This window comes from Macrobrachium rosenbergii, chromosome 21 (assembly GCF_040412425.1).
Source record: "Macrobrachium rosenbergii isolate ZJJX-2024 chromosome 21, ASM4041242v1, whole genome shotgun sequence".
In the NCBI taxonomy this organism is placed as follows: domain Eukaryota; kingdom Metazoa; phylum Arthropoda; class Malacostraca; order Decapoda; family Palaemonidae; genus Macrobrachium; species Macrobrachium rosenbergii.
The window spans coordinates 4,702,699-4,725,656 of NC_089761.1; the positions used below are offsets into that span (position 1 = coordinate 4,702,699).

General features: G+C 42.3%; 2 protein-coding genes across 31 annotated transcripts in view; one reads left to right on the plus strand and one right to left on the minus strand.

The window, feature by feature from the left end:
* LOC136849660 (gastrula zinc finger protein XlCGF57.1-like) overlaps positions 1 to 22,958 on the minus strand; it is a 149,937-nt gene that overhangs the window by 97,388 nt on the left and 29,591 nt on the right. For 14 of the 30 annotated variants that reach the window (XM_067122979.1, XM_067122988.1, XM_067122984.1 and 11 more), the window contains exon 2: positions 8,746 to 8,843. The exons of the other annotated variants lie outside the window; for them this stretch is intronic. The gene's annotated coding sequence lies outside the window, so the exon portion shown is untranslated. The remainder of the gene's footprint in view (positions 1 to 8,745; positions 8,844 to 22,958) is intronic. 30 annotated transcript variants of the gene reach the window in all.
* On the plus strand, positions 15,613 to 16,320 carry LOC136849359 (tigger transposable element-derived protein 1-like). Its single transcript, XM_067122711.1, has one exon. It carries the CDS (start codon positions 15,613 to 15,615, stop codon positions 16,318 to 16,320), a length of 708 nt encoding a protein of 235 aa, XP_066978812.1.

The window sequence follows — 22,958 nt, forward strand, 5'->3', positions numbered from 1 at the left end:
ATCTCTCGCCTCCCTTCGCCTGGGTCGACTTCCTCTTCTCCCAGGGCTGGGAGCTAAGAGGTCTAGGGCTAGGAGCACGACAGACACGAGCGGCCGTGACTCCACTGCACTTGCATTAACTTTATCACTGATTATCAGCACTTCTAGATCTCCATGGACCACAATTTCTCCCTGTCTTGGAGCAAGGGAATCATCACGCTGGACCGATGGCTTGAATGGCTGCCATCATATCCTGAGAGATGGTCTTACCTGAATCAGTAGGGGATCAGAAATACCACTACAGGGGAAGGATCAAAGGTCTATTAGTTTGGGGTAAAGAATTATCGAAATCCTGGCTACCCCTGGAAGAACAAGACATAGTACTCTTGGCTCTTCTGGGTTGCCCTTCAAGTTTCTTAATGAGCGTTACTCAATCCACTTCTCATACACCTACACTCATCGATTCATCTAGTTCACACCTCTTGCCCCTACATTTCATGCATACTGAATGAGTATCTAAAGAGGCTTTAGCAAGCCGGTCTTACACCCCCAACACACATCTTCGCACACTGAGGAGTCAGGACATGGTAGCAAATCCAAAGAGAGATCAAAATACAAATCCAAATCTAACTAGTCAAGGAAAATCCAAGAAGGCAAATCCAAAACGAAAGGAAGTCAAAGCCAAAGTGTACTTCACCAAAAATTGAGAAAAACACGGGCTGAATGAGGAAATTGAAACCATGTCACCGAACGGTGGCAGGAAGATCTGAGGAATACTCGATGGGTTCCAGATACCTGGATAGAGGGGCGATTGGTGGACCACCTGACCTACCTGTCAGCGATTGCCGCGAGTTTTAAAATTCTGCCGTGACGTCAGGGACTTAAGCTATATATATAACTACCAGTTAAGTCAGATGTTTAAAAATAATGTATACTGTATATGTGTTCCATAGAGAAATCCATGAATCGGTGAGTCCGCAAATCCGGAACCGAGAATAGGTGGGGGTTGACTGTGTTCAACAAGTTGTGAGCTTTGCAGATCACAAAGATGATTTTCATAGCTCAGTCATGGCCCCAAAGGGTTGGTTCCCCTAATTTTCTTTCCTGATGGTAGATGTTCCTAGTCTTTATGTTCAGAAAAGATCTTTTCAGACAGTCTTATTTGAGATTTCATCAAACCTCCACATGCTTCATCTACCCATGTGGAGACTGCCAACTGTTGGTTATGTGCTGAAGGCATTTCTAGAATGGACAAGGAAGCAATCCTTGAATCTGGAAGGCCCTCCACTGTTAACCTTGCATATCAATAACAGTGGTTAATTCTTTCTTATCTTGGTGCTTGTCCAGGGGGATACCCAGCACCTGTTCCACTCGAGATCCTGTTTGAAATTCTACCAGTATCTCAGGCACGTTAAGCGCAGTTTTCTGTCACAGCGATCAAGGATACCACTTTACTTTGTTTTCAGTTCTGCATTATGCTGACTGGAATATTGCTCAAAATTTAAAGTTTGAAGAGGTTTTCAATCTTTTGTGCTGGAAATTTCATCATCCTATCATGATTTACACTGAAATTTAGACATAGTCCTTCAGATTTTACCTTAAACTCAGTTGAGCCTTTTGAAAAGGCATCACTTAAGAACTTTGAAGACACTTTTCTTTTAGCTCTTGCTGCAAAAGAGTGTATTTTGAGTTTCAATTCCTCTCTTGTATGTGGACTTTGTTCTAGGGCAACCTTTCTCTTTTCTTTCGTTGCTCAGAGAAAAGATATGAAATGAAAGCCCTTCCCAGTTTTGTTACAGTGGCTAATTTAACTGCTTTGATAGACATTGAAGAAGTGGCTATCTTTATGTCCAGTTGGACCTATTAAGAGTCTTTATTTGTGAGCTTCAAGCCCTTTCTTGTTCTTGGATTTTGTTCTAATGACAACTGCTCTCTTTCTTTCTTTGCTTAGAGTAAAGATATAGAAGTGAAAGCCCTTCCCAGAATTGTGACAGTGCTTAACTCAACTGCCTAGGTAGGCTATGAAGAAATGGCTGTCTTATGTCCAGTTAGAATTATTAAGGGTTTACTTGGACAGACATAAACCTTCAAGTGGAGGAGTTTTGAAAATTTTCTGTAGTGTTAGGACACAAAACACTCCCATGTTTAAGATAGCTAAAGCCAATGCACACAGAGTTGATTCCTGAGCTTTTACCTTTTTTGGAAACAGTCCTCGTGGTTTCAGTACCGTAAGCATGTTTTTATTTCCTTTAATACTGTTTTCTAGAAATGGTTGTCATACGTTAAGTATACCTTAGTTTTACCAGACCACTGAGCTGATTAACAGCTCTCCTAGGGCTGGTCCGAAGGATTACACTTATTTTACGTGGCTAAGAACCAATTGGTTACTTAGCAACGGGACCTACAGCTTATTGTGGAATCCGAACCACATTATAGCGAGAAATGAATTTCTATCACCAGAAATAAATTCCCCTAATTCTTCATTAGCCAGCTGGAGACTCAAACATGGGCCTAGCAAGTGCTAACCCACAACTCTACCGACTCACCCAGTGGTTGTCATGCAGCTCAGGGAAGATGTAACTGTTTTTGCAACAGTATTTGTGAAATGTTTAATTTTAGGCAGATAACAACTCATTACGGCACACCAGAAGCCTACTCAGTCCTTTCCTTTTGTCTTCCAGTGTTGCTCCTCCTCCTCCATGAGATATGTTCTTTTATTATAGTCATGTACTTGTATATTGTAAATATTATTTCGTTAAATATAAAGAGAGAGGCAAAGCCTTGGCGTCTGTCTGTAGCCCATCCTCTGGACTGCCCTGCGTCCACTGGTCTTGTCCGCGGACAGAGAAATATGGCGGTCTCGGGACCAAGGTCTGTGCCCTTTGCCACCTCTCTCAACCATCTCTCCTTATGAGTTGTTTGGTTGTTTGGCTCTCGAGTTCGCTAGTTCACGTGTCGCCCGTTTGCCGAGTGATAAAGATGGGTGTAAACCATAGAGTTATTTATGGATACATTCATATTACATTTGCCTCAGTAGTTCTGAGTTGTGCTTCAGTCCTGTTTTCGTTTGCTCTCCCGATATTGACCACGTGCAGATGATATCCCCCCCCACACGTCTTTCTCAGTTTTCCCCTGTACCGTCTCATATTCGTCCTCACGTAACAATTATTCCTTTTCATAATAGCGGCTTTTCCTCTTCAGCTGCTACCTCATCTAGAGTGAATTAGCCAGGTGTTAAACAGCTCTCACTTCTTGTTAATCGCCTTTCAAATGTTGTGCAGATGACACTGTCTGTCGTCACGGTTTCATGGTGACGCCACGCAAGAAACATCTAACTTTCCAATCCATGCAGACAACACCCACTGTTGTCAAGGTTATGTGGTGAAGTCATACAAGAATCCTCTCCTTCTCCACCCAAATCCTGTTCACTCCATCCAGTACTGTCTCCTGGCATTCAGTGGCGTCATTGTTGATGTTCCAGCTTTGTCACCTGTTCTGTCTCAGTTCCTCTGTTTAGACTTTAGGAGTTTCAACCGTGTTTTTGGTTTATTCCCCTTTAGTATTTAAGTGGTGCATAGTTCGCGTGGTTCTGTTTTTCCTTCCTTTTGCTGAATATGAATCCGTTAACCTCCACTCTTTAGTTTACTTCTATCTCGGCTCCTGTTAAAATGAATAAGTTAACACAGATAGGTGCTTTATCATGGAAGTAGAGCCTTTGGGAATGGGTTGACAGTTGAAAGAGCAAGCTAGAAACTGTTTAGTATTTAATAGCTCAGCTCCTAATACGAACAGTGTAGTGTACTCGCAACTGTGTTTGTACATGAGGTATAAAGCCCTTAGTCCTTTAGTTGCAGCAGGGACACTTTCTCCTGAACCAAATATGATAGGAACCTTGCTTTCTATCTTATCGCTAGTTGTTAGGAAATCCCGTTTCTGAATTTTGGAAGCATGAAGGTACACATTGGTGTACATACAGGAGCATACCTTCATATATGAAGCTGGTAGTGTCTTTAGTTTTGGACTGTTGGTTATGGGCTTTCGACTCAGGCACAGGGGTCACTAGTACTCTATGCGACAGAGTCCTTTTTTCCCTGTAAGGATTCTCTGACAAGTCTCGCTACGAGGGCCTTACACCCTGTTGTGATTCCGTCTGGCTACAGTATTTGCCAGTAAGGATCACACAACAGGCAGGAATGTTGAGAAGCTTTTTTCTCCCCTTCAAAACACTTTTAGTTTGCTTGGCTGAACATTGCTTCTCTGGCTGCATTAACCCACCACCCTCATTCAGTGTGGTAGTCAGCTCACTTTAACAGTAGGTAAGATTCATTCCAAAATAATGATAATTTTCATGATACAATTGATTATTTGGATACTTACCTGTTAAAGTGAAAACCAACCCAGCCTCCCGACATCTTAGTGGGTGGTCATGAAGAATTCTGACTCGAACATATACATTCCAACACCACCTAATGGGTTAGTCAAGTGCAATTTGGATTTTTTCAAATGTAAATCACACCTGATGGTGCAAAGATGTAAGCTTACTTTAACAGTAGGTAAGTATCCAAATACTGTAATTAATTTTATCATGAAAATTATAATTTTTCCTATGAACATATGCTTTCATATATGGAGTACTCCGCACTTACCTTAGGTTCGACTGTTCCCAACTCCTCTCTGGCCCTGGCTTCCTTTTCCCATTGTCTGAGACAGCCCATACGCAGCTCCACTCAACCTCCTAGAAGGAGTGAGAGATCGAGACCATGTGGGGTGGTACAAGGAGGGTAACTTTACCTATATGAAACCGTAGTTTCGTATGATAGGAAAAATACAAATTTCTTTTTAATTTGGTATTTGTTCTAACACATATACGAGCCTATACACTTTAATGCATAGCCTCACCTGAAGGTGGGAGGATGATCTCTCAGGTAAACATGTAGGAATGTTACCCCTAATACCCACCAAGGACTTGCAAGGGTGTAAGCTGATGTTATGTCTTATTCTTCATAATGTAGCTTACAATGCCTTCCTCTCCCAATGAAGCTCCTGTAGGGCTCTATGTCATTAAATGACTTGTTGTGCAGCCACCACAAGGTGAACGTATCTAAGGACTTGTGTGCTACATCCTTAAGGTAGAAAGAGGTGAATGACGTCTGCCTCTTCCAAACCCCAGCCCAGAGGACCTGCCCTACTGAGTGGTTCTTCTTAAATGCCACCGACGGACCTATTCCTCTAATGTGAGACCTGACTCTGACTGGGGTCTGCATTATCTTTCAGACAGTATGCCCTTCTGATTACCTCTCTCAGCAGTCCTTAATCTTACAGGCGAGAGCCCACAGCCCAATCAAGAAAACTCAAAATTTGAATACATTAAACAAGTTTTTAAGGTGTGCGAGTTCCGATGAACTGAACATAATCTTTGCTGATGCAAAAGCAGATCTGCGAGAGGAATCAATCAGCCCAGAGTAGTCTCCCTGGGAGGAGACAGAAACTCACAGAAAAGGAGCTTCCCCAGTAGCATAAGATAGCTGTCTCCTCTTAGACAATCTGGAAGGGGGGAAGCTGAAGATGGCTCTACCCTGGTACCTCTTCTCCACTAGCCATCCATCAATATCACTGAAGGCTTTCTTAGCAGACGAAGAAAGCATTAACTTGGGCAGTCTTGAAGAATCGGAAGTCTGTGACTCCATAAGAAAAGCAGAAGCCGGTGAAGAAGGAGTTGCAGGCAAAAAGAAACTCAGGAAGGCAGCGAGAAGATACCTTAGCAGCAACACATTAGCTGAAGCATGAGTGTCTTGAGCAATAACCTCTTCTTCCTCGTCCGAGGATACAGGAGACAAAGCCAAGTCTGTAGGTTGGGGAGCCGACAGAGCCTTTCTTAACAGGCTCAAAATACTGTCGAGCTTGCTCTGAATCAGGTCTACAATGGAGGGCGCTTGCTTGCCAGAAGTGGGTAAAGCCTGAAGTGCGGGAGATTGAAGCACAGAAGAAGGTGCTGCACGATTAACTGCATGAGGATCACCAACAACAGTCAGAGCCAAAGTGTCGGCACCTGAAGCACGACGATCGGAGGAGAGGGCACTCAGGTGCCGATGGGAGCTCTGGTGCCAAAGGGCGATTTGTCCCTGCTGGACAACCATGAATCACTAAGTGGATGGGCGATGGTGGGCGCTCAAGCGCTCCGTGACGCTTGAGACGAGACGGGCGCTCTGACACAGCAGGGCAAGAGGGAGCCAACGAGCACTGAGACGATTTCGGGCACTCGGATGAAACCGGGCGTTTGGCACTCAAGGGAACTTATGACACTGCAGGGCACTCGGGAGCCAGAGGAGTCTCGGGTGCATGAGGACGCTCAGAAGAAGATGCTTTAAACAAAGAGCGCTTACGAGAAGCAGGGCGCTTGGAAGCTGCACTCTGACTCTCTACCAAGCAAGGAACAGAAGGAAAATGCTCTGGACTGTCCCAATGACTGCATGACGGAAGAGCACTGTGTACAGGCTCCTTGAATTTCTTACACAGCAGCTCCCGGGAGAAGAATCATCAGAGCTAGACAAAAGATGATGCACATCCAAGGATATGCCTTTCCAGTGGTACTTGACTGCAACCTGGGACTCAACAACAGGTCCAACCGAGGGGCGACTACCCGTGGGCAAAACCCACCGACGTCCCTTAGGCTACCAATTTGACTCCTCCCAGGTTTAGGGGAGTATGACATTGACCTCTGCCTAGGAGAATCGACAGGACGGGCAGCCGCCTCCTCCACCAACACATCACTAACACTAGGCGCTTTTGGGCGCTCCTCTGACACTGCATTGGCACTAGGCGCCACTAGGCACTCCTGATCACTCTTACTGTCCATAAGGACCTTAACCATTGAGGCTAACTGAGCAATAGACTCCATAATTAACTCAAACCTTTTATCAAACTTACACTCAAGGGTGGCAATGGGGCTGGATTTGGAGGCAAGAGAGCCAGGTAAAGGAGTGGGTTGCACAGAAGGAAAACTGGGAATGGGATCAACAGAAATTACAGGAACATCAATATCGACGTTAGCATTATCGTTATCATGATCATTAGGAAAGTCCTGACTAGCTAAAGACTTACTAATCTGTCTAGCTGTTCCCTTCCTCTTCTTATCTCTAGCTAGTTTATTTAAATGAGATCTCAAAGTCTTCCACTTCTTACTGTCCCAGTCAATATATTCATCACACCTTAAATCTACTGAACAAACTTGTCACCTACATTCTGTGCAGATAGAATGAGAATCATATGATTCCTTGGCCAAACGTGTATTACAGCCTTTGCTGCAATACCTAAAGCTAGTCGAACTTGGGTCTGACACTTTGCAAACAAGTCAACTACAGTTACAATCAGCAAATAAGGTAAAAGTCTAATTAACCAGAGTTACAATAATGGAAAAAAAAAAACAAGTCTAACTATCTAATAATGCCGAAAAGGCTATCAAGGAAAGAATACTTCACCAAAATGATGAAACAATCGGAAAAGACGAATTCCAAAATCAGAGCTGCTGCTAAAAGCTGGTGTACAGCCATCAGCCAGCAGAAACAAATTGAATCCTTTTGCTAGTTGTTCCTCTCTTACCCCGAAAGTGGGCGGGGTTAGTCACCTAGCCAAACAAAATAGAGCGACCCACGAAATTCACAACGTAACTACTTGGTAAGTTATTTATATAAAACACTCCCTTAGGAGTGGCAACTGCAGGTGGAAGTTTGGCCTGAGGCAAAAAGGTACCAGAGAGAATCTTCATTGTCACCAGTGGAGTATTGCACTCTGATGACACCAGAGAAACTTTCTTCTCTCACTTCTTTTTCCTATCAATTCACCCACTGTTTGGAAGGCCAGATTCCTCTCATTACAAGGACTTGATCGATTACAATCATGCTTGTGGCATGATACAAACACTGTGTGTGGGTCAGTTTCAAGAGGGGAGAGGAACCGACTGCAAGGCCTGTCTTTCCCTGGGCAGCCTGTGATTTAAAGGTTTCATCTCCCTAGGCAGTTGCAAATTAGAGATTTGCATAATTAAATAATCAGCAAATAACAAATATCAGTCATATACAGTAATTCATAAACAGAAATATGAAGGCAAACGGCAGTCAGGCAAAGAGCGCACGAAGACTTCTAAACATGACGGCGGCCAAAAGCAAAGTGGAGTGAAAACCGATGAGTGGGAGGTTTTTCCTCTACTGTCGGTAGCTAACGACCTTATTTGAAAGTTAAATGGATATTCCAGCTCGTGTTCGCAAGCTAAATCCTATGTAAAGACCAAAGGGTTGTATTTGTATATCTCAAAAGCAAAGATGAAAACATTCAAAATGTAAAAAAATGGGTCAACATATTTATAAAAGATAAATGCAGCACCAACATGACCTACCAAGAATTCAGGTGTCCTACCTCACAAAGGGTTACTGCTTTAATGGACCCCCAACCTATAAAACCCTCACCAAGATGTCCTCCTTGACTGGGACCCTATTTGACCTTCCTTAAACCTACACCTTACCTTATACAGTACTTAACAAATGGAAGGTTCTAGTTTCCTCACTGTCACGTAGTGCAAAGTGTAAGCATTTTATCAAGACTCCATCCCTATACTCAAACACACAAACTCACTCTCACCTCATAACAACTTTCAAGTGTTGGTGTATTCACAAGTGCAGAAAATGTCCTCTCACTTCTTATCAAACACTCAAAATTCAGAAAACATTCCGATAAATGTCTTTTTACTTCAAAGTACAAAATCAAATTTACCTTTTTATGGCATTTCATGAGTGATCTATATGAAATTCTCAACTGACATCTCTTAGGATGAGAACACCTCACATCATTAATTTGGTGGAGCACAAATGCTGAAACAAGATGCACAGGTGAATCATTTCTCAAAACATATAGAGAGAGCTTTTACTTGAAAAGGAATGTTTGAGGCAGCCTGGACATAGACTTTTTCTACATTCTCATTATCCCCCAGGTGGGATCAACCTAGAAAAACACCTCAGCTATAAAATATAGATTAAATACATACACAAAAACATAAATTTTTTGGAGTACTTGTATTTTTCCTAGGTATGCAAACCAGAGCCTTTTATTTAGGGGTATCCTTAAGTGCAAGCTGGGAGATAGTCACTGAACTTGGTAACAAGTGGTGGTTACATGGGCTGAATATGGAAGTACCCCTCACTCACCTGCCATCTCCAAGCACTTTTTTCCTCCACCTCAGGGACAATGTGGGGTGACTGAGGTGGGAAATGCATTAAAATCTCTAGTTTGTATACAAATGAATACAATACCTGCAATACAATCACTTTAAAAATTTGATAATTGCTCCTACAGAAATACAAACCAGAGACTTTTACAGAGGAGACTCATTCCTATAGTGGGAGGTTCTCTGTCAATTGAAGTGTTTGTATCCTCTACGTAGCTGTATAGCCTTTCACTGATGATCCCTGTTAGTAACTTCCACATTACTGGTAGGCAGGTGACAAGCCTGTAGTTACTTACTATATTTCCCTTGTTCTTGTCTTTCTGTACTAAGGATGTTCTCCCTGTGGTCATCCATTTGGGAGCATGGTAGTTTGTGATACAGTGCTGGAGTTGTTCTGCTATTCGTGGGTGTAGGGCCTTGAAGTTTTTGAGCCAGTATCCATGGACTTCATCGGGACCTGGGGCTTTGCAGTTGGGCATTTTCTTTAGTTGGTGTCTGACTGTCTGCCGTGATCTCAATGAATCTTTGTTTTATTATTATTATTATTATTATTATTATTATTACTATTATTATTATTATTATTATTATTATTATTATTATTATTATTATTATTATTATTATTATTATTATTATTATTATTATTATTGTAAAATTAGGAAAAAGACCTTCTTTAATACAGGTTTTGTTAAACAAAATGGCAGTTTCAACAACATTTATTTTATATAGTAAATGCTCAATTAGTCTTATCAATTGCTTTTCTTGCACTGCAATGGTTGCGAGCAATTGACCAATATTCATTTCCGGTGGTACTGTACAGTGATATGTAGGAGGTAGCTCTCGTGGGGTGTCGACTAGTTTCGCCCTTCTCGTAAGGTCATCTTTCAGGACAGGAGCACAGGATGCAATGGCTGTAATGCGTGAATTTCTCCTCATTTATCCATGTCTGTTGGCTTGTAGAGTTAGTTGCTTCATTTTCACTGGCTACTCAGCCGTGATGTCATCAGAAAGGCGGCTCCTGATTGGCTGTCTTCTCCTCGATCTAAGCCTACTGCTGATTGGCGATGGTGCAATTTCTCGAGGAAGGTGGATTAACCAATCATTCTCAAGGTGAAGGGCACCTACAGAAAGACGATAGAGAAGTGGTATAACCAAGAGGAGAGACGAGATACACCAGAGATGATCACCCTCTTCTACAAAGGGAACTACCACTCGCGATATAAGGAGGACGAACGGGCCCTGAAAAATATCACTAGGGACAACGTCGCCCCCACCGACAGCAGCAAGATGATCCAACTGGTTACCTTCTACAGGAGCAAGAAGACATGCAATCTAGTGATGAAGAACAACCCTGCCTCTCCCCAAGATCCCATGAAGAGGACGAATGTCATATACCGATACACGTGCCCTTTCCAAGGATGCCCCGGAACTTACATTGGTATGACATCCATGCGCCTCTCCAAACGGATCTCCTGCCATGCCCAGGACGGAACCATCTTTAATCACTGGAAGACTGCCCACAATCAGAGGATCCGCCGGTCGGTTAACCCACCTTCCACGAGAAATCACACCATCGCCAATCAGCAGTAGGCTTAGATCGAGGAGAAGACAGCCAATCAGGAGCCGCCCTTCCAATGACGTCATGGCCGGACAGCCAATGAAAAATTAAGCGACTAGGTCCACAATCCAACAAACATGGATAAAAGATGAAAAATCCATGCATTACAGCCATTGCATCCTGTGATCCTGTCCTGAATGATGCTCTAACGAGGAGGGCGAAACTAGTCAACATTCAACGAGAACTATCTCCTACACATCACTAAACTACCGGATATGAATATTGGTCAATTGCTTGCAACCATTCCAGCGCAAGAAAAACAATTAATAAGACGAATTGAGCATTTACTATATAAAATAAATGCTGTTGAAACTGCCATTTTGTTTAACAAAACCTGTATTAAAGTTCTTTTTCCTATTATTATTATTATTATTATTATTATTATTATTATTTTTTTTTTATTTATTTTTTTTTTTGGTCTATCACAGTCATCCTATTCAACTGGGTGGTTTTTATAGTGTGGGGTTCCAGGTTGCATCTTGCCTCCTTAGGAGTCCATCACTTTTTTCACTATGTGCACCATTTCTAGTAGCACACTTTTCTGCATGAGTCCTGGAGCTACTTCGGCACCCCTACCTGTCCCACCAGTAAGACCAGCAGGAAAGGCAGACCGTGAGTGATAATCAAGTGAAGGTGATGACTGCCACACGGGGAAAGAAGGGCACTTGTGCCGTGGCAAAGCGCTTTTCCTGAAAGAGCAGAAGGTTCACTTGAACAATGCCGGAAACCCAATTCGGAAGAACTGAGCGGGGCCGAGCCAAGCCACGCTAAACTGAGCCGATCACGTGAACACGATCCAGGTGGTGAGCGGTGGACTGGGAGGCAAGCAGGGCGAGCTGAGCCAGTCTCACGAACGTAACCAGGGGCTGGGTGGGGCTAGCAAGCCGAGCCGATCGAGTAAACGCAATTGGAAGCTGGGAAGGGCGGAACTCATCTGCCGTGAACTAGTGCTAATTTCCCGAACTCTAAACTCTCTTGAGGCCGAGGCCCCTCGAAAGAAGGTTTAAAGGGGAATTCTGTGTTTGCTATCCTTCATGCTCGAACCTTAAGGTTCAAGACACAAGGATGAAACCCAGCCAAGCAACAGAAGCAGCTGGCAGGCAGTATCGAGACACCCGGGCATCTCAACATCCAGACACCCAGGCATCTTGGCTCCCAGACACTTGGGAGCCTCGGCACTGAGACACCCGGGTGGCTTGGCACTTTCTCTCGTCCTGTGCCTCTCACCAGGACAGCACTCATGATTCATAGAATTCAAGCGACCTACGAGACTCCCAAAAATCAGGAGTGGCTGCTTTCAGCCTCCTAAGAAATCAAAAAGGGCCAGGCACAGAACCATTCTTAGACACAGACTTCTAAGAGTGACAACGAGGATACAGCCTCTCGAGGCCGGGCTCTCGTGGCCCCCAAAACGTGAGACCCCAGAGGAGAATGTGAATCGGTTCCCGCCCAAGGGTGGGAAGAGCCAATGAGAGAAAAATGCTTCCCAGAAGAGAGGCAGTCCCTTAGAAGTCCAACAGGACTCCCGAAGGGAACCTCTTCCCTGCTTCTTCTGGTGTTCGAACCGATAGAATCGAGACATTAGGTAGGGAACCTGACCAAGCACAGGTAAGCATTCAGGGAGTGCTTGTAGTGCTGGCAGGAAGAGCCAAGGCACCTGGGTGCCTCGGGCCCTTCTCTCGTGCTGCTCCTGAACTGGGCCAGGGAGAGTACTCTCCAGACCAGATCGGGATACTCGAAATTCCACAGAATCTTAAGCACTCAGGGCAGCTCGCGAATGGGCGCCCGAAGCAGCACCCGTCTCAAGAGGCGGGACCTCTAGGACTGGGAGTAGGAGCACAAACCGAGGTCTGCGTGCCCGTGGGTCCCGAAACACAAAACCAGGGGAATGCAAATCGGTTCCCGGACCCAAAGGTCGGGAAGAACCGACGAGAAATTAAGTATACCTTAGTTTTACCAGACCACTGAGCTGATTAACAGCTCTCCTAGGGCTGGCCCGAAGGATTAGATTCATTTTACGTGGATAAGAACCAATTGGTTACCTAGCAGTGGGATCTACAGCTTATTGTGGAATCCGAACCACATTACAGGCAGTCCCCAGTTATCGGCGGGGTTCCATTCCTGGCGGCGTGCCGACAACCGAAAATCGCCGCTAACCGAAAATCGGCGACAATAGCACTGATCCCCGGTTAGTGGCGCCGATAACCGGTGATCAGCGCCGCCGATAAGAGGTGATCAGCGCCGATAACCGGTTATCGGCAACGAAAATCTGGTTATCGTTGTCGCTAGACAAGCGCCGTAAAACTGAATCGCCAGTAACCGAGGCCGCCGATAACCGAGGACTGCCTGTATAGTGAGAAATGAATTTCTATCACCAGAAATAAATTCCTCTAATTCTTCATTAGCCGGCCAGAGACTCGAACTAGGGCCCAGCAAGTGCTAGCCAACAACTCTACCGACTCGCCCAACGAGGAACTAGAACCGACAAGAGACCCACTGCCTCCTCGGAAGGAGGCAATCCCTAGATGCTCAAAGGACTTCAAGGGGGAAGAAGCAGCCTTCCTCTCCTCTGGCCGACGGAGGCCTATCCGGTTTCCAGGGACACCCTCGAACCTCAGGGGAGGAAGGGAAGAGGCAGCAGAAGACGAAATTGAAGATAAGCTGGAGAAGACGGCGGCTACCTCCCATAGGGCAACTTACTTCGCCTTCACTCCAACATCTACAGGATGGTGGGCACAAAACATCATAACCTCCAGGGCAGCTAGGCAGGATAACAACAGAAGCGGCCCAGGACACGACCACCAGGAGAAGCAAGAGTTACGGAAGTGGTTCAGAAGGCAGGAGCTACAGCAACGGCCAGGAACATCACCAGCAGCGACAGGAGTGATCAGGGCAGCGGCGGCAGGGGACCAGGAGGAGCCGCCCAGAGACTTGTCGCCGAGTCAACAGAAGCAATAACACAGGAAGCACAGCAGGAGCAGACGAGACCACAGATACGCCAGAGGCAGTGCCACAGCATACATGAAGGCCAGCAATGACAGCGATCGATCCACATCAGCGGGACACAAGAGTCGGAACGACCCCAACATGGACCTACATTCCAACCAGGTATTGTGGTCGATCCCAAAGCAAACACTGCACGAACATCGGGACTCCTTCAGGCAAAGATATCCCAAATTGAGATTATCCAGCCAACTAATGTTGTGCCTACAATGCTCACTGTCAGCCTGAAAGAAAAAGCAAAGATGATTAGTAGAGGGAGATTCCTCTCGCTCCGAGGGGAACAGCCCTGCGAAGCGAGAGGAGGCCCCAGAGAAGAGGTGGCTCGACCACCTGCCCCCTCCGCCATCAAGGTCTTCGCCCAACAAGCGAACAAAGAGGGTGAAAGAGGGTTATCTCACCTGAAGGAGAGAAGAACCTACAGGGAGAGACAAGGAAGAAGGAGAGGCTACCAAGGGCACCATGGAAGCGAAACTTACCAAAAACACCCCGCAACCTTCCCCTGAAACTCCCCCCACCGCAACTTCTCCACAGCGCAGGCAGCAAAGAACAACACTTAGCACAAGTAGAAGGGAGTAGTCATGCTCTTGTAATCGGAGGACATGAGCCCAAGAAGGGGAGCGAACTTGTTACATACCAATCAATGAAGGGGAGTGAAGTTATTATGCCCCATCTAAAATACCCGAGTGTACAGGGGAACAACTTCAGCATCTAATTAATGGACTTACTGGAAGAGAAGCATTACCACTCGGTTACGCCTCTCAAAATATGCCCTTGGCCATCAAACCCAAGACATAGATGCAGGGGAACAACAGCCTACACAAGGGTATCACAAATTGTGGGTTTGCATATTAATAAATATCAAACACATGCAATATATACACAAAAATACAGAAAGATCCCACTGGGATTAAAAAAAAAAGGCGCTTAACGACAGTCAGGCAAAGAGATCTGAAAACACGTCTGCAACGCATGACGGCCGAAAGCAAACTGGAATGTTTACATCCTGGCACGTCGGTATTCCCGCCTACCTGGAGGTAGTTACTGCCTAACCGCCTTGTTCAAGAGTTTGACGGCCGTGTCCAGCTTCAAAGTACGTAATTCCGAATCCAAAGGACCGATTGTTTTTATATCGTGTCGGAACAAATATACATACAGTATATATATATATATATGTACATATACATATGCATGCCACACCCCCCTACGAACATCTGAAATCCACGAATACTTAAAACCCTTCTATGAAACACTTGGAAAAAATGGTATCTTGAATATAGTCTAGCCTACACTAGGGTGTTCAGTATCATGTACAGGCGGTCCCCGGCTTACGGACGGTTCGACCACGACGTTCGAGTTTCTGACGGTTTTTCAGATATATTCATTAAAAAATCCAGGCGGCTTACGACATTTGTTTCGAGTTTACGACGCAGCCTGTTTACGACGCTTTTCAATTACGTATATTTATTAAAAAATCCGTTTCTGGTTTAACAGTAATCATCAAAAATCAGTTTCTGGTTACAATTATTAAAATACATTGCAAGGTTATGACGTTTTTTCGACGCTTTTTACGCCGCTTTGTAAGCGGAACTAGTTTCGTGAGTGTAGCTGCGCTCTGTATGTACTGTAACTGCATTGGTAGTTGACCGGACAACGACCTTCCTGGGTCGATCACGCAGGCGTGCGTAACAATACCAAACAACCCTTCCCTCACTCACGTGTTTGCCTCCGCAGAGTTAGGTACGATGCCTCATTGTTGCTTTTCTTTAGCTGCAGTTTTTTCGTGAATTGTGCCTTCACTATGGCTCCAAAACGGCAGAGTTCATCATCTGATGCTAGTGCATCCAAGAAGCCGAGGAAGAGCATCACCATGGCAGTCAAGTACGACGTAATCAAGCGTTCGGAGAAGGGTGAAAGTAACACCGAGATAGGCTGTGCCTTGGGCCTTAGCAGAACGACGGTTGTTACCATAGTGAAGGACAAGCAGCATATTCTGAAACATGTGCAAGACGCTGCACCAATGAAGGCAACGGTGATTAACGTGAAGCAACGTAGCCAGAACGTAGTGGAGATGGAGAAGTTATTGTTGATCTGGCTGGAAGACCAGAACCAACGGCGTGTTCCAGTGAGCCTGAGTGTGATTCAAGAGAAGGCTAGGGAGCTGCATGCGGCAGTGGTGAAGAAGAGTGGGGAAGGCAGTGCTAGTGAAGAATTTTCCGCCAGTAGGGGTTGGTTTAACCGCTTCAAGGCTCGTGCAAATTTGCACAATGTGAAGTTGCAAGGTGAAGCTGCTAGCGCTGATGACGTAGCAGCAGAAAGTTTCCCTAGTGGTTTAGCTGATATAATTAGGGAAGGTGGTTACACTGCTGACCAGGTATTTAATGTAGATGAGACAGGGTTATTTTGGAAAAGAATGCCAAATCGTACATGCATTTCCAGGATGACAGGTCAGCACCAGGCCATAAAGCTGGTAAGAGAGGCTGACTTTACTCTTTGGGGCAAATGCTAGTGGCGATTTGAAGCTTAAGCCCTTGCTAGTGTACTTGGCAGAAAATCCCAGGGCTTTTAAGGGCATTTTCAAGAGTCAACTCCCGTCATTTGGAAGTCCAACAAGAAAGCTTGGGTTACCTTGATGGTCTTGAGGACTGGTTCAATGACCACTTTGTGCCTGCAGTGGAAAGGTATTGTGCCTTGAAGGGTCTGCCTTTTAAGGTCCTGCTTGTCTTAGACAATGCCCCTGGTCACCCGGCTAATCTTAGTAATATGAACCTAATGTGAAGGTGGTGTATCTACCACCAAATACTACATCCTCATACAGCCGATGGACCAGGGAGTCATTGCTAACTTCAAGGCATACTACCTGAGGAGGACAATACGCGCTGCTTTACGGGCCGTTTGAAGGTAACAAGGAGTTGACTCTGAAAGATTTTTGGAAGGGGCTACAACATTGCAGATGCTGTGACGAACATCGCACGTGCTTGGGACGAAGTAAAGGTGTCGACTCTGAATGGTGCATGGAAGAAACTGTGTCCGCAGTTTGTGAATAGTTTTAAGGGGTTTGAGCAGGCAGAAGATGTTGAGGCTGTGACAAGGAAAATTGTTGGGCTAAGCAAGAGGCTGAAACTGGACTTGGAAGCTGAGCATGTCACCGAGCTGCTGGCATCCCACGGAGAGGAACTGTCATCGGAGGACCTCATTGAGCTGGAGAAGCAGATGATCGAGGAGGAGGAAGAGGCACCACAACCAAAGGTCAAGGAATTAACAATCAAGGGCTTGACAGAGGTTTTGCTCACCTCGAGAAATGTTTGGCAGCATTTGAGGGTGAGGACCCTAACATTGCCAGGTTTGAGAGGATTCGCAGAGGAATGCTGGATCTTACTACGTGCTACAGGGGGCGCTGAAGGAGAAGCAGCTGAAGAAGAAAGTGCAGTCTAGGCTAGACTCTTTCTTCGTGAAGAAGTCTTCAGCACCACCTGCCACTCCTAGTCTAGGTAAGGATTTCTCAACTTTATTTTTATTAACTGCTGTAATATAAATTGTTATAAATTGTAATAATATTTATAAAAATGTTACTGCAATTTATATTTACATACTGTAGATACACAGCATAACCCAATAAATTTTATCATTTGTATCATTGCAGAAGTGACTCCTAATCCAGATTCCCCAGAACCTCTACCTGGCTATGAATCAGAACCTGAGCCTGAACCTGTACCTGCAGTAACCTCCCAGCAGCTTTTCCAGCTCTATCAGGTAAGGAATTCCTAAGTGTTTAATTTTATAATTTTCATGCATGAAATCACTTGTACATACAGTACTGTACATATGGTACAAATTTTATATTTACTATCGCATAACCTAATTTATTTCATTATGTGCCATTCCAGATCTCTTTGGTGATGACAGTCCTGACTCCCCTGAAGAATTCCAGGGTTTTGAAGTTACGGGACCTCCTGTTTCCTCTCCAACTTCACCAGGTAAGGAATTCTTAATGTTACAAAAAGTGTACTGCACTTCACCCACCTGTACAGTACACTATTGCTTTAGTATTTGCTGTAACTTTACATAATCATTATCATTCCAGATCCACATGTTACAGCCTCACTTTATAAAACTGTATATACCGGCCCAACTCAGCTGACCTTATCCTCTCTCCAGCCACATCAGGTAAGGATTTCATGACTTTTTCCTTTCAAATCACTTTATAAACTGTATATCCCCTTCTTGTCGAAAATCTCAGCCGGAACATCGTTGAAAATCGTCAAAATCATAAGAAAACCTTACTTTTAATGCTCTGGGTGCATTGAAAACGATGTAAACTGCATTATTATTGAGTTTTACATCAAAAAAACCTCAAATTATGATTATTCTGCCATTTTGGGGCCATATTTCTTTTTTTCCTTCGTCAAATAATTTCTGATGAATATATTTAAAACTGTATAAGCCGGAACAGTAGCCGGGACTGCCTGTAGTAGCTTATTTCATACATACCCCTGTGTGGCAATTTCTATCTTTTATCATTCCACAAATGACAGGTGTCCCCTGCTCAACTCCAAATTCACCTGCACCAGTAGCACCTGCACCCATTTCATGTCCACCAGGTAAGGAATTCTTCACTTTTAGAAATTTCTATTAGCCTACATTGTTTTAAATTGTGTTATTATACTTATATAGTACAGTACAGTACTACTGTGTACAGTATCATTTTTATCTTTTTCATTGCAGACTCCCAAGCACCTGCAGATGCCACACCATAGCCCCCCTGTTCTCATCTACCATATGCCCATCCCAGTAAGCAAGCCAACCACTAGAATTTGGTAAGAACACTTTCTGTTTTATAAATTGTTATACATTTTATAAAATTAGTGTACTGTTTATGAAATCCACAGAAGTACTTTATTCTAATCTTTATCATGTACATTATCATTCCAGATTATCATTCCAGATTGACATGCACCTTTAACCTGACCTCTACTGGAACCGTACAAAACCTTCCTCATGTAGCCTACATCTTTCAAATCACTCAAGGTATTGAATTCTTAACTGTTTTTAATGTTATAAATGGTCATATGTACAGTACATTTGATAAATATAAAGTAACGTCTTCATTCTAATATTCCAGACTGCCCAGCACCTTTACTAGAGCTCCCTCATCCTCGCCTCCATCTTCTAAAAATCACTGAAATTAGGTAAGGAATTCATATTTTTATTTTGTACTGTTGAACATAGGTTTGTGAAATACCTGAACTGATACAGAACAGTGTAACACATACAGTACTCTGCAGTAATTTTATCCTTATCATTGCAGGCTCCCCACGTATACAATCTCCATCTCCCCCAACCTAGCCTGCGGTTGTAACAGCTTTGACAATCACTGAAATTAGGTAAGGAATTCCTAACTCTTCATAATTTTTATATATTTATTATTCTACTGTAAAATACTGACTGTTCTGTATTTATACAGTACAGTACTGTACTTTGTTGCATGCAGGACTACTGTACAGTATTATATGTACACTAATACTAAATTTTTACATTCCAGAATCCCCTGAATCATGAGGCCACACCATTTTTCCAGGGTTAGAAGCACGGGGTTTCCAAAATAAAAGTAAGGAATTCACTTTTTTTATCTTTTATAAACTCTTTGGTATAAATTACAGTACAGTACAGTGTACTGTACACCTGTGTTACTGTATAACATGTTGTATTTTACTTTTGCAGTATAAGTACAGTACTCTATACTTTACTGCATACAGGATTTACTATACTTTATAGTAAATTGTAAATTTTTACATTCCAGAACCACCAGTTTTGGATACACACCACATCAAAATGTAGGTAAAACATCAAGAAACAACATGCAGTATACCCAAAGGATTAAAAGAAAGGCTTTCATAACTTTTGTTTCAAATTTTTATACAATTTTCTGGCATCGTATGTCGTCGTTCCGCTTTACGACGATTTTCGGTTTACGACGCGGCACAAGAACGGAACCACCGTCGTAAACCGGGGACTGCCTGTATACATATATGATAGCCTAGCCTACACTATAAAGTATTCTCTATACAGTGAACGCCCCCGTATTTGCGGGGGATGCGTCCCACAACTGCCCACAAATAGCTAAAATCCGCAAATACTGAAAACCCCTCTAGAAACACTAAGAACTGCCCATTTTGATAGTTTAAACACAGAAAAACCCTGTAAAAATCCATATACCTGAGTATTTTAATAGTTTTGTCACAAAAAGTGCATTCATTCATGAAAATTATATGAAAATACAGTAATTAGTGAATATTTCTCAGTGAAAAATACAGCAAATGGGCGAATTTTCCGCGAATAATGGCTAGATATGTTCCACAGAGAAACCCGTGAATGCGTGAGTCCGCGAATCATGAGAACACGAATATGGGGGGTTTACTGTACATATACAGTATAGTAATTATTAATATCAAGTAATTCTGGAGGTTCATGCAAACTGACTTATGATAATTCAACACAAAGAGAAATTCAATAACAAACAGGAATTAGCTTAGCCTACCCTATGGTATATCGTATACATATACGGTAGCCTAGCCTACATTATACTGCATTCTATATTCACATATTAATATAGTATTATAAAAACATCAACATAATGAATATGCATCTTTTCCATGGATCTTTTAAAATGTTATGCTTTATTTTACTGTATCCAATAATATTGTATGTATTTTCCTATTGCTTTTGTATCATAAACAGTGATCATAGCGATCAATGTTTTGGTTTGGAAATCAATTAAGCGGTAAGTTTATTTTGCCGTATTTAACTCAATTCAGAGCGCTTTTCTTACTTCTAGTTAGCATAAATGAATCTCTAGACACTTTATTTATAAGGGACAAGGTTATTTTTTGTTATATGAAGTGCACCCCCCTCACGAATAGCTAAAATCTGCAAATACTTAAAACCCTTCTATGAAACACTTGGAAAAAATGGTATCTCGAATATAGCCTAGCCTACACTAGGGTGTTCAGCACCATGTATACATATATGGTAGCCTAGCCTACATTATAAAGTATTCTCTATACATATACAGTATAGTAATTATAAATATCAAGTAATTCTGGAGGTTCATGCAGACAAAGAGAAATTCAATAACAAACAAGAATTAGCTTAGCCTACACTATGGTACATCGTATACATATACGGTAGCCTAGCCTACATTATACTGTATTCTATATTCACATATTAATATCATATTATACAAACATCAACATAACGAATATGCATCTTTTCCTTGGATCTTTTAAAATGTTATGCTTTATTTTACTGTATCCAATAATATTGTATGAATTTTCATATTGCTTTTGTATCATAACTAGTGATTATAGCGATCAATGTTTTGGTTTGGAAATCAATTAAGCGGCAAGATTATTTCGCCGTGTTTAACTCAGGTCAAAGCTTTTCTTACTTCTAGTTAGTGTAAATGAATCTCTAGATACTTTATTTATATGGAACAAGGTTATTTTTTGTTATACGAAGTGTTTTTGAAGTCAAAATATAACTTAAATAAGTCTCATTGTGAAATAAATTTAGCTATTTTTTCGTTAATAGATGATGTTGGCCATTTGGGGGCATGTTTGCTTTGTGTAAAAAAAAAAATCAAGATTCCCTTCACTATTTTTACTTGATTTCATCATAATACAAGCTTTACAGTATTTATCTTTTGTCAGTGTGAAAACAGCAGTAATGTGTGTTCTTTCATGCTCAGTAGTTTTGATTAAAATACTTTCTCCCCAATTTTATTTACGGTTGAGTTTCATCCATGTTGCCGATGCACGATAATTTATAGTCATTAGCAGCTTGAACATTGTTTTCTCAGCTTCAGCTACAACTTGCAGCTTAAATTTATCAGTATATTTCCTTGCCGATCTTTTATCCATAACACAGTAAAGCCCCAGTATTCGTGGTCTCACGAAACATACATACACATTATTTGCAGAAAATTTGCCCATTTGCAGTATTTTTCACTGGGAAATATTCACTAATTACTGTATTTTCATGACTAAATGCACTTTTTGTGATAAAACTATTAAAATACTCAGATACCCAGGTAGTGCTCAAGTTACAATAATTTGCCTTACGATAATTCGATGGGGTAAGCAATTAATACCGATACGACAATATTTACAAAATATTTTTTAATTTCCCACGGGCGCAGGCAGCAGCATACAATCAGACAACAAGAGCGACCAAATTACAATAGACCACCTTCTTTTCCTCCATCTCTTTACCCCATCTTCTAGTTAAAAAGGTAAAAGAGAATGATAAAAGTATTGTTAGTAACGTTATACTCTTGGGTAAATGTGTACAACCATAAACAACCAAATGAGAAACTGTTGTTTTGCTTATAACTGAATCGGATAACAACAGCCGTTTTCCTTGTATTTCATCTACTGTACTGTAATAAACAATTACCGTAGTTATAGTACAAATGAAGTTAAGTAGAATAGGGCATACATTTTCATTATACCCTTATTCGGCATGGAGAGAAGATCAGCAAGGAAATATATTGCTAAATTTAAGCTGCAAGTTGTAGCTGAAGCTGAGAAAACAATGTTCAAGCTGCTAATGACTATAAATTATCGTGCATCAGCAACATGGCTGAAACTTGACCATAATTAAAATTGAAGAGGAAATATTTTAGTCAAAACTACTGGGTATGAAAGAACACATATTACAGCTATTTTTACACCAATAAACGATAAAACGTAAAGCTCGTATTATGATGAAATCAAGTGAAAATAGCGAATGGAATCTTGATTTTTTTTAGACAAAACAAACATGCCCCCAAATGGCCAACGTCCTCTATTAATGAAAAAAATAGTTAAATTAATTTCACAACGAAATGTATTTAAGTGATATTTCGAATTAGAAACACTTCGTATAACAAAAAATAACCTTGTCCCATATAAATAAAGTATCTAGAGATTCATTTACGCTAACTAGAAGCAAGAAAAGCGCTCTGAACCAAGTTAAACATGGCAAAATAAACTTACCGCGTAATCGATTTCCAAACCAAAACATTGATCGCTATGATTGTAATTTATAATACAAAGGCAATATAATGTAACATACAATATTATTGGATACAGTAAACTAAAGCATAAC

Excerpts from the sequence above, each read along its gene's own strand:
- LOC136849359 (XM_067122711.1), top strand. The coding sequence starts at position 15,613 with ATGGCTCCAAAACGGCAGAGTTCATCATCTGATGCTAGTGCATCCAAG.